Below are 12,248 nucleotides of genomic sequence, written 5' to 3'. Positions count from 1 at the left end.
TATAAGCATGGAAACGCGTCTTTTAGCTCAATTTGTTCATGCCAACCAAGTTCTCTATCTGAGCTAGTCCCACTTACCTACATTTAGTTCCGAAACGTCACCCATTCCTTCTCTCCAGAGATGCTGCCTGGCCCGCTGAGTTACTCCAGCATTTTTGTGTCTATCTTCGGTTTAAACCAGCATCTGCAGTCACTTCCTACTACATTTAGTTTAGAAATACAACGTGGAAACAGGCCCTTCGGCCCACCGAGTCCACACCGACCAGCGATCCCCGCACATTAACGCTATCCTATACACACTAGGGACAATTTACATTTACACCAAGCCAATTAACCTGTAAACCTGTACTTCTTCAGAGTGTGGGAGGAAACCGAAGATCTCGGAGAAAACCCACGCAGGTGACGGGGAGAACGTACAAACTCCGTACAGACAGCGCCCGTAGTCAGGATGGAACCCGGGTCTCTGGCCCTGTAAGGCAGTAGCTCTACCGCTGTGCCACCGTGCCACCCATTTGGCCCATACCTCACTGAACCATTCCCAACCTTGTATCATCAGCCTTGTATATAACCTTGTATCAACCATGTATCAACTATGTTTCAACCAAGTGTCCTTTATATGTCGTCATTGGACCTTCCTCTGTATTGTAACTTCCTTTGGCAGCTCGTTCCACATACCCACTATAGTTTAGTTCAGAGATGCAGCACTGAAACAGGCCCTATGGCCCACCAAGTCCGCACCGACCATCAATCCCCGCACATTAACGCTAACCTACACACACTAGGGATAATTTATACCATGCCAATTAATCTACAAACCTGTACACCTTTGGAGTGCGGGAAGAAACCGAAGATCTCGGAGCAAACCCACGCGGTCATGGGGAGAACGTGCAAACTCAGTACAGACAAGCATGGGATGGAACCCAGGTCTCTAGCGCTGTAAGGCAACAATTCTACCGCCCAACTGCTCCACCCACGGTTCTGAAATTTGATTTCTGGCAACTGTGAGTCAGGTCACGACAACTTATGGTTCTGTAGAAAGTAGACCAGAAACTTGGCAAAGAAAATTGTATCATAAATTCCTTTCGGTTGATTGAAGCAGAACATCGAAGAAAAGCCCAGTGGTTGCGTCTATTGGCTTTCTGAGTGAATCTGAAGTATAGACGACTTGGACAGACAGAGAAAAAAAAACTGGAAGTAATAAAGGAATAAATAATTCTGAGCATCTCTGCTGAAACTCAGTGAGGCACCTTGAATGACACATAGCAGGAACTTCCCTCGCTAATTCTTCGTTTGTTTATTACTCCAATAAAGAAGGACAGATCTTGTAATTAAAATATTTTGGACATGAAAGTCACTTAGACAGGTACAAGGATAGGAATGATTTAGAGAAACATGGATTAAATGGGACCACCTTAGTTGAGTTTAGTTTATTGTCACGTGTACCGAGGTACAGTGAAAAGCTTTTGTTGCGTTCTATCCAGTCAGCAGAAAGACAATACATGATTACAATCGAGCCATTCACTGTGTACAGATTCATGATAAAGGGAATAACGTTAGTGCAAAATAAAGCTAGTAAAGTCCAATCAAAGATAGGCAAAGGAGGGATGTCTTGGGCAGCATGGCAGAGTTGGGCCAAAGGGCCTGTTTCCATGCGTTGGAAGGAACTGCAGATGCTGGTTATCACCAAAGATAGACACAAAATGCTGGAGCAACTTGGCAGAATTCGTTCAATCCTTCTATCCAGAGATGCTGTCTGTCCCGCTGAATTACTCCAGCATTTTGGGCCTGTTTCCATGCTGTGACTATGACAGATGTAACCTGATCAAAGATCCCTCGTTTACAAGGTTTTGATGACCAGTTTATTTTCCTACAGAATCCTCCGACTACCTAACCTTCTGAATACTCCTGGGATTTTCTGCTTTTAATCCTATTTGCAGAGGCAGCTAAGATGTTTGGTTTTAATGAAGCCAAATTATTGAAAGTAGAGCGAATATGAAAAGAGTGCTGCAAATATTTTAAAAATGTGTAACGTCCCCCTTCTGGTTTGTGAAATCCACGCGAACTCTTGGTAATTTCTATTCCTTTTCCCTGAAGATCCACAAACAGGCTCCGCCATTAGAAGACATTGCGGAAGGTTGCAGCTCGGTCTTGAGGCAGTTCATTGAAGCCATGTTGGAGAGAAATCCCAAGGAGCGGTGGTGTGCAGGGGAGCTGCTGAAGCACGAAGCGTTGAGCCCGCCGCCCGAAGATCAGCCCCGCTGCCAGAGCCTCGACTCGGCCCTCTTTGAGATCAGTCGCTCCTTCAGGAGGAAAGAGCTGGAATTGCCGGAGAAAATCTGTGGTACGTCCCTTACCAATGTTAAAGTGTTATTGGAAACAAGTGGAGTGGAGCATGTTAGCACCACACAGGTGGTGAAAGCTAAGGGGCTGGGTCTGGTGGTGTGTTGTATTTGGTCCGGTATTCCTCTCCTGTCGATTATTAGGATACAAAGTGAAACTGATAATGAATGAATCAATTAATTGATTAATTAATTAATTGATCCATTAATCGATTCATTAAATAATTAATCAATTAAAGGATGAGCGGATGAATGAATGAATGCTTTATTGTCACGTGTGACAAGTCACAGTGACATTTTTTGCTTGCGTACCCAAGGTATGCAAATAGTGGCTACATAAAGGGCACTGACAATGTTACAAAGTAACGCCTGATATTGCACCAATTTATCAGTTAGCCCAGGGCAAGTTGGATTAAAATTGTATGCCCACTCCACTCTCTGTTAGCTAAATGGTACTCTTCCGACAAATGGAAAACCTTTTGTACAAGGTCCAACTGCAGAAATTAGTCTGTGTTGGCGAAGGTGGGAGGTGATCGAGAGCATACCCCTGCTGGAAAATGCAGATTTGGTCATTGACCAAGAACCGCACAGTTTCCTTTGATTCATTTCCATCATCACCAACCACTGCAATGTCCCCCGACGCTCAGTCTGACGAAGGGACTCGGCCCGAAACGTTACCCATTCCTTCTCTCCAGAGATGCTGCCTGTCCCGCTGAGTTACTCCAGCATTTTGTGTCTATCCGCAGTCAATTTCCTTATAAATATCCATTGAGCAGAATTTCTCGTGATCTCACGAGTCAACATAATGGTTTATACTAAAATGGACACAAAACGCTGGAGTAACTCGGCGGGTCAGGCAGCATCTCTGGAGAAAAGGAATAGGTGATGTTTTTATGGTCGAGACCCTTCTTCATGCTGAGGGTCAGGGGAGAGGGGAACGAGAGATATAGACGATGATGTAGAGAGATACAGAACAAATGAATGAAAGATATGTAAAAAAGTAACAATGATAAAGGAAATGGTCCATTGTTAGCTGTGGGTTGGGTGAGAAGGTGTTACAGATAATGGTTTATAATAAGAGGAGCAACTTTGTGGTGATGCTAGAAACACAACCACAAATTCTGCTCGGATTCCCACAAATAGCAATCACAATGCAAATTATCTTGACTGAGATTATTTTTCCTACCATTCTTCAAGTAATATGACTAGATTTTTAACATCCCTGCAGAGAGCAGATTGGTGTTGACAAGACTCTGATTTAACATTTCATCTGAAAGTTGGCACCTCCTCCTCGGTATTCCTCAGTAAATCATTGAAGGGCTGAGAGTTAATCATTAGTTCAGTTTAGAGATGCCGCTCGGAAACAGGCCCTTCGGCCCACCGAGTCCACACCGACCAGTGATCCCCGCACACTAATGCTATCCTGCATGCCAGGGATGATTTACAATGATGCCAAGCCAATTTATCTACAAGCCTTTTGGGTGTGGGAGGAAATCGGATATCCTGGAGGAGGATGCCCACGCAGGTCATGGGAAGAACGTACAAACTCCATACAGACAGCGCCCGTAGTCGGCATTGAATCCAGGCCTCTGGCGCTATGAGGCAGCAACTCTACCGCTGCGCCTATAATTAATCATGTGCTCATATATAGTTGATCTAGCGAGACTGCATGCATCTGAGTAATAGAACCCAGTATATTGAGGATTTATGCAATGTAAGGGAATATTAATACAAACAATACAATTGAAAGGAGTTCCAGTTAAAACCATAGTTTAGAGCTTCCCAATTCAAATCCAGGATCAAATTTTAATTTATCGTATTGACTGGACTATTAGACATGCAAACAGTGCTAGAAAACACATTGACAGAAAGAATACCTTGATGACTATGGTCAGCTTCAATGCCGAGGCTCAACATTTCCACTGTTTCCATCTGTAATAAATAACATGCTTGGGATAAAATAAAATGATTAAGCTCCTTGTTTAAATAACAAACAAAGGCTTGGCATCTGAAGGCATGAATTGGTATGTTAAAAATAACACAAAATAAAGTTGTACTTAAACTGGAACACTATGACCTGGGTGGTGATATCTGTTGTCACAATATAAAACCTGGCTAAGTGCCATCTACAGCTCATGCCTGTCACATTTTTCTCGAAGTTACTGATCGGACACATGACTTTTCTGAACTGAACAATCAATTTTGCCTTTTTCACCAGTTACGTCCACACTTTCAGTGCTTCCCCATCCCAATTGTTCAGAATATTCAGTATGTTGAGAGTAATGGGCCTGTCCCACTTAAGCGACTTTTTTGGCGACTGCAGGAGACTACGCAGTCCCTACATGGTCGTGAGGAAGTCCACGCATTCTGGGAACTAGTCGCGGCCTCATTATGGTTGCCGCAAATTTTTCAACATAGAATGAAGCCGGCATGGAGAGTAGCAAGAATTCTCGAGCCGTAGGTGGGTCACCAGGAGGTCCTAGTGGGTTGCCAGGAGGTCAAAGGTTCTCGAGGGTTCTCGTAGGTTGTAGCCGGTGCTGACCGGTGAATTTCATTGGGGGAAAAAAAATGTAAGCAGTAGTTTTCAGAACCAAGGATAACCGACCGGTAATGTTGAATATCCGCCGAACTTCACAGCCGTATATCTCTGGCTTCTTAAAAGTTGGCTCCACTCCTTCTTCCCCCCCCGTCTCCCCCCCCCCCCCCTCTTTTAAAGGACTTACCGTACACTGTGCTTTCACCGTCTTAATTACAGCGCCAACCTTCCTGTTCATTGCGGTGTGTGTCTGTATCACCTTGGCTTTGCACCGTGTGAATTTCACTCAGACAGCACTCCCCCACTTTCCCTGGCCCCTGCCTGCATAACTGGCTGGTGAAGGAAGCAATGTGTGTGCGTGCGTGTGCGTGTGTTCCACTCTGACAGTCTCCGTTCCAGTTGCCGGTTTTTCAGGCGACTGCCGACAACTTGACAGTCGCCTGAAAAATCGCTTAAGTTGAGACTGTTGTCAATGAGGTGTTTTATTTATGTTAATTGTTCAGAGTGAAATGATTTGACTTCTTACATTTGCACCCTATCCTATCTAATATAATGGCAAGCAAACCTAGCTGTCACTTTGCAGGGAGAACTATCTTACCAGTGATAGACTCAAAAAGCTGGAGTAACTCAGCGGGTCAGGCGGCATCTCTGGAGAAAAGGAATAGGTGACGTTGTGATGGAGACCCTTCTTCAGACTGAGTCAGGGGAGAGGGAAACGAGAGATATAGGCGGTAATGCAGAGAGATATAGAACAAATGAATGAAAGACAGGCAAAAAAGTAACGAAGATAAAGGAAGGGGAATTAAAGTGTTTGGAAACTGGGAGATCAGGGAGGTTCAGGTGGACTGAGCGAAGGTGTTCCGCGAAACGATCGCCCAGCCTACGTTTGGTCTCGCCGATGTATAAGAGTCCACATCTTCAAACAATGAATACATCCTACAAGTGACTCTGTCACCCTGTACAGATGTATAAATTGGGGTCTGCAGAAAGAAAATAAATACAATTAGGCATTGGGCAATAATTTGGATGAAGACTTCCATCCATGTGGATGAAGGGCAGGTTGGATTCTCCATGTAGCAAACATGCAAATCTGTGTATAAATCATTGATTCTTTTCGTGAACTCTTATATCTCCTTCCTCACTCCCAGGCCCTTTACATGAACGATTAAATCAGCGAAAAAAAATGTTACTATATTTATTAAATATTTTATATATATATATATATATATATATAGTTGGTTTTGCTGAAGGTAGACACAAAATGCTGGAGTCACTCAGCGGGACAGGCAGCATCTCTGGAGAGAAGGAATGATTGACGTTTCGGGTCAAGACCCTTCTTCAGACTGGGTCTCGACCCGAAACATCACCCATTCCTTTTATCCAGAGATGCTGCCTGTCCCGCTGAGTGACTCCAGCATTTTGTGCTCCTGGGTGTGGTTGCTTTGATCTGATAGACAGCAGGCACAGGGTTAGTCCTTCACGAGTGAAATTTAAGCAACAGTCATAAGAAACCCCGAGTAAGAATATTGCCATTATTTTTCAGTAGCATTGTTGTTTGCAACTGATAATGTAATGGGTTATGCACAAGATGCTGGGGTAACTCAGCGGGACAGGCAGCATCTCTGGAGAGAAGGAATGGGTGACGTTTCGGGTCGAGACCCTTCTTCAGACGTAATGGTTTACAGGTGATTAGGCTTTTTTTGTCAGCATTCTGCTGTAAGCTCACAAAGCAAAAGACCTGACACGGATATCCCTCTAATAAAGCAAAGTGAATCAGTCCTTTGAGGGGAATAGTAAAATATTAGTAATATAACGTGAACAAAAAAATACTGAATTTAAATGTAGCAGGCAGAAACGTCCACTCTGCAGCATCTTCAGGGAAATGAGATTCGGTAAACAATTCTGTCCACTGTTATATTGTGAATATAATCGTGCCAATGTCCTTGATGGCAGCACTAAGAAGCAATGTTACCAAACCTGTTTGGCACCAGCAGCCTACACGTAGAGAATGTTATCGAACTGCGCTATGTTTATTGACCGAGAATTTGGGGCGAGAGAAGAGAGGGAGCAAACGGAATGCTGGCAAATGTGTTGGAAGGAACAGCAGATGTTGGTTTAAACTGAAGATAGACACAAAATGCTGGAGTAACTCAGCAGGACAGGCAGCATCTCTGGAGAGAAGGAATGGGTGATGTTTCGAGTCGAGACCCTTCTTCAGACTGAAGAAATGTCACCTATTCCTTTTCTCCCGGGATGCTGTCTTGACTGGCTGAGTTACTCCAGCATTTTGTGTCTATCTTCGGTTTAAACCAGCGTCTGCAGTTCCTCCCTACACAGGAAGGGCAGCAGGGGTATCTTCTCTGCATGAAAGGTCTTGCTGGAGTGAGAGACGCTGGTTCCTGCTTCCATCCTGTCTATGAATGTTCTGGGTGCATTTCTGAGGCTTTCCCAGTCTACCTTGCACACCTGCACATTACACCCACATAATTCATGCCAGATCGGTTCTGCTTCGGTCTAGACTTGCTGCTCTGCCATCCCTGTAGAGGTCACCACTGCATTGACCGGCCAACTCACCGGCCAGGAGGGGGTCGACCCGAAACGTCACCCATTCCTTCTCTCCTGTCCCCGCTGAGTTACTCCAGCATTTCGTGCCCTTTAGGAATGGGTCCCTACTGTCGACGCTGCAGCTCTGGGCTTTCCCTGGTTACTGATTGATTCCCGTTTCATCACTATTCTCTGGCACAGATCCAGGAATTCCAGAGTCACTTAGTTGATCTCAAATTTGCCTTCAAAAGTTAGATAGAGAACATGGTGCAAATAAACGAGTGAGGCACGGCAGGGAAACAGACCCTTTGCCCAATGTCCATGCTGAGCAGAATGACCCATCTAAACTCATCCCATTTACCCTGGTTTAGCGTCTATACCTCTCCACCTTTCTTATCCCTGTACCTGTTCAATGTTATTACACCTGCCTCAACTACCTCCTCTGCCTCTGTGCCTCCATATCCCCAACTTTCTGCATGAAAAGGTTGTCCCTCAGGCTCCTGATAAAACCTTCTTCACTCAACGGTATGGTGGCGCAGCGGTATAGTTGCTGCCTTACAGCGCAGGAGACCCGGGTTCGATCCCGACCACGGGTGCTGTCTGTATGGCGTTTGTACGTTCTCCCCGTGGGTCTTCTCCGAGATCTTCGGTTTCCTCCCACACTCCAAAGACGTACAGGTTTGTAGGTTAATTGGCTTGGTGTAAATGTAAAAATTGTCCTCAGTGTGTGTCGGGTAGTGTTAATGTGCGGGGATCGCTGGTCGGTGTGGACTCGGTGGGCCGAAGGGCCTGTTTCTGCGCTGTATCTCTAAAAACAAAACTTAAAACCATGCCCTCTAATTTCCACTTGGGGGAAAAAAAATCTCTGTGCATTCACCCTATCTATTTTATACACCTCTATAATACCCCTTAGACTCCTGCACTCCAAGGAATAAATTTCTAGTCCACGCAACATCTCCCTACAGCTCATGCCCTCGAGTTCTGGCAATATCCTCACAAATTATCTCCATACCCTTTCAAGCCTAATGGCATCTTTCCAATAGGGCGTGACCAAAACAAAATACAATACTCTTGGGTGTGGCCTTGCGAACGTCTTCTGTAATTGTAACACAACATCCCAACTTGTGTACTGAATTCCCTGACCGATGAAGGCCAATATGCCAACATCCCTCAACACCTTATCTAACCGTGACACAATTTTCACAGAATTATGTACTTGTACTCCTGGATCCCTCTCTTCTATAACACATACATGGGCCTTGTTGTTCACTGTGAAGGTCCAGAATTGGTTCCGAACCATAATGCAACACCTCACATTTATCTAAACTAACTTCCATTAACTATTCCTTGCCTACTTACCAGTGTAATTCTTCTGTGTCTATGATACCACCTATTTTAGTGTCATCTGCAAACGTACATGCCTTCAAATACTTCCTTCATAGATTTGAATGATGAACACCTGAGCCCTGAGGTGCACCACTAATCACAGGCCTCCAGTCCAAAAACTAACCATCCACCAACACCCTCTGCTTCCCACCACAAACCAATTCTGTATCCAGTTAGACACAAAGTGCTGGAGTAACTCAGCGGGACAGGCAGCATCTCTGGAGAGAAGGAATGGGTGACGCTTTGGTGTCGAGACCTTTCTTCAGACTCTGAATCTGCGTCTGACTCCAGGATCTGAAGAAGGGTCTCGACCTGAAACGTCACCCATTCCTTCTCTCCAGACATGCTGCCTGTCCCGCCGAATTACCCTAGCATTTTGTGTCTATCTTCGGTGTAAACCAGCATCCCATGATAGTCAGGGGAGAGGAAGATTCAGCGATGAAGAGGTGTAAGGTGTGAAAATGAGACAAAGGAGATACGGGTTAAGGAAAATGTCGAATAGATCATTGTTAGCCAAGAGAAGGTAACAACAAAGCAAACAGAGATTAAAATTAATCGACTGGTTAGAGAACTGGGAACGGGGAGAAGATGGAGAGAGAGGGAAAGCAAGGGTTACTTAAAGTTAGAGAAGTCAATATTCATACCGCTGGAGTGTAAGTTGCCCAAATGAAATATGAGTTGCTGTTCCTCCAATTTGCGCTGGGCCTCACTCTGACAATGGAGAAGGCCCAGGACAGAAAGGTCAGTGTGGGAATGGAGGGGGAGTTAAAGTGTTTAGCAACCGGGAGATCAGGCAGCTTTAGGTGGACTGAGCAAAGGTTTATCCAGTTAGCTGTTTTTTCCTGGATCACATGCGATCTAACCACCCAGAGCTGTTTACCATGTGAAATGTTACAGAAGGTAGACACAAAATGGCTGGAGTAACTCAGTGGGACAGGCAGCATCACTGGAGAGAAGGAACGGGTGTCATTTCGGGTCGAGACTAACAGAAGCTTAGTTCATGCAACTTCCTGTTCCATAAGCTATAAATATGCCAATGTTGTAACCATGACGATGGCCAGAGAAATTGCAAAATATGCCAAGCCCGACTGACGATGAAACAACAGATTCACTCGTGTTTCCTTTTAAGTGTATGAGATTGTATTTTTGTCTTTATGAAGTTTAAAAGAGATCTGCACACTATTGTTATCCTGACTTACTTTTACTTGCATTTCAGATAATTCCATATGCAGCTCGGACGAGTCAACCGTGGGAAAACGAAACCGCTCACTTTACATTGACTTTGGTGCCTTGGCTGGATATTTCAACATAATCAGGGGACCTCCAGGATCAGAATATGGCTGACTGTTGTTTTAAAGTCCCCAGAAGCCCCCTGGCCTGTCAGGCTTGGACTATGGTGCAAAGAGCCAGAGGAATTGCTCACCAGGTATAGGTGGCAGACTCAGAGGAGTTAGTTGGATGTTAGGATGCAAGGGTGGTAGGGACGGTCACAGTTTTTTTTCATCCACATTATTATAGCAGCATTAAGAAAAATGTTTTTTTTAATATAAAAATATTTTATCACAAAAGTATATTTTATTCAGTGACATCCACAGCCTTGAGTACTTAAGGGCCTGTCCCACTATACGAGTTTTCCCAAGAGCTCTTCCGAGTTAAAAAAAAATCAAACTCGTGGTAAGTACGTAGAATGTACGTAGCGGGTACGTCAGAGCTCGGGACGTCTCTTAGTGGCTCAATAGACAATAGACAATAGGTGCAGGAGTAGGCCATTCGGCCCTTCGAGCCAGCACCGCCATTCAATGTGATCATGGCTGATCATCCCCAATCAGTACCCCGTTCCTGCCTTCTCCCCATATCCCATGACTCCGCTATTTTTAAGAGCCCTATCTAGCTCTCTCTTGACAGCATCCAGAGTAACGCTAACGGCAGGTACTCGGGAAACGCGGTAAGCTCGTGAAGTTTTTTTCAACATGTTGAAAAATGTCCACGAGAGCCCCGAGTACCTACGAGCGGCTATTACCGTAATTCTCCGAGTTCGAATCGGGGGAAACTCGGGAGATCTCTTGAATTACCTCATACAGTGGGACAGCCCCTTCAGTGTGAATGGTATTGGAGCCAAGAAGACGAATTTCCCTCCGTTTTTTCCCCCTCGGTTGCAGCTGGCGGTTTGAACGATCCCCTGCTCACTTTCTTAGTTCTCAGTGATGATCGCTGGTTATTGTATTTCTCTAATGAAAAAAATTACTCGAAACGATAAGGGTTAGACTTGTCTGAATTCAAGAGTTCCTATGGAAACAAGAGCATGTATATAATGAGAGCCATTGCAGCCAACTGAATTGCACACAAAGTGTGCTGTGGGTTCCCCGTAACCCAGTAGCTCTGTAAATGTTGTGAGCCGATAGTTACTGTATACCCTATGGGAAGGGTTAGCCTATGCTTTCTTCCGCAACTCCTCAAAGAATAGTGCAAACACACAGTGTGTTAACTCCACCCATATGTATTGTTGTCACGTTTCACGAGCTGATAAAATGAACTAGTAAAAACAGCAAGATAGTTCTCTTTGTTATGAAGGGAACATATTCATGTATCTGTAACCTTGGATGTTATTTTTCATTTACTGTAATGATTATATGTGCTGATTCATAAACATAAATTTTGTGCAAATAAAAGCTCAGAGAGTTTGTGCAGCAGTGTTAAGGGCCTGTCCCACTTACGTGTCCTTGGCACTCAAATTACGCGACCTCGAGGTCGCGGTGAGGCGCACGGGCATCGCATGGCCGCACGGGGCCAGTCCCACTGAGAAGCACGGAAGGGTATGTAGTTGTGCGCGACATCGCGCGGGGCTCCGAAATTTTTGTGGCGAACGAACTCTTCGCACACCACCGGCCTGTCACGTAACTGACAGCCAAAGTGGGACAGGCCCAAGACTCTGGCGCGACACAACGTCTCACCTGCAACAGCAGCAGAAGCAGGCAAACGATCACCGAACTCGGCCTGGGGCTCACGTCCGTTGCGGATCCGGATCCGTCCCCACCTCTACTCCCAGAGCGGGGCCAAGAAAATTGAAGATCGACACAAAATGCTGGAGTAACTCAGCAGGGACCGGCAGCATCTCTGGAGAGAAGCAATGGGCGACGTTTTTGGTCAAGACCCTTCTTTCAGACTGAAGAAGACTCTCGACACGAAACATCACCCATTGCTTCTCTCCAGAGATGCTGCCGGTCCCTGCTGAGTTACTGCAGCTTTTTGTGTCCATCTTCAAATGACGTCACACGCTCCACACGTCTGTGCGGGCGCATGAAGTCGTGCGGGACTATCGCGGCTCAACCCGATCACGAGGTCGCGTAATTTGCGTGCCAACGACACGTAAGTGGGACAGGCCCTTCATGTGTTGTGCTGGTGGACACAAAGTGCTGGAGTAACTCAGCGGGTGAGACAGCATCT

General features: G+C 45.4%; 1 protein-coding gene across 1 annotated transcript in view; it reads left to right on the top strand.

The window, feature by feature from the left end:
• map3k8 (mitogen-activated protein kinase kinase kinase 8) overlaps positions 1-10,511 on the top strand; it is a 33,125-nt gene extending 22,614 nt beyond the window's left edge. The window contains exons 6-7 of the mRNA XM_033045152.1: positions 2,094-2,340; positions 10,021-10,511. Coding sequence (XP_032901043.1) covers positions 2,094-2,340; positions 10,021-10,148 — 375 coding nt within the window. The 3' untranslated portion in view covers positions 10,149-10,511. The remainder of the gene's footprint in view (positions 1-2,093; positions 2,341-10,020) is intronic.
• The last annotated feature ends 1,737 nt before the right edge of the window (positions 10,512-12,248 follow it).

The sequence above is a fragment of the Amblyraja radiata genome, chromosome 2 (assembly GCF_010909765.2).
Source record: "Amblyraja radiata isolate CabotCenter1 chromosome 2, sAmbRad1.1.pri, whole genome shotgun sequence".
NCBI classification, from domain to species: Eukaryota; Metazoa; Chordata; class Chondrichthyes; order Rajiformes; family Rajidae; genus Amblyraja; species Amblyraja radiata.
This window is presented reverse-complemented; position numbering and strand designations above follow the sequence as displayed.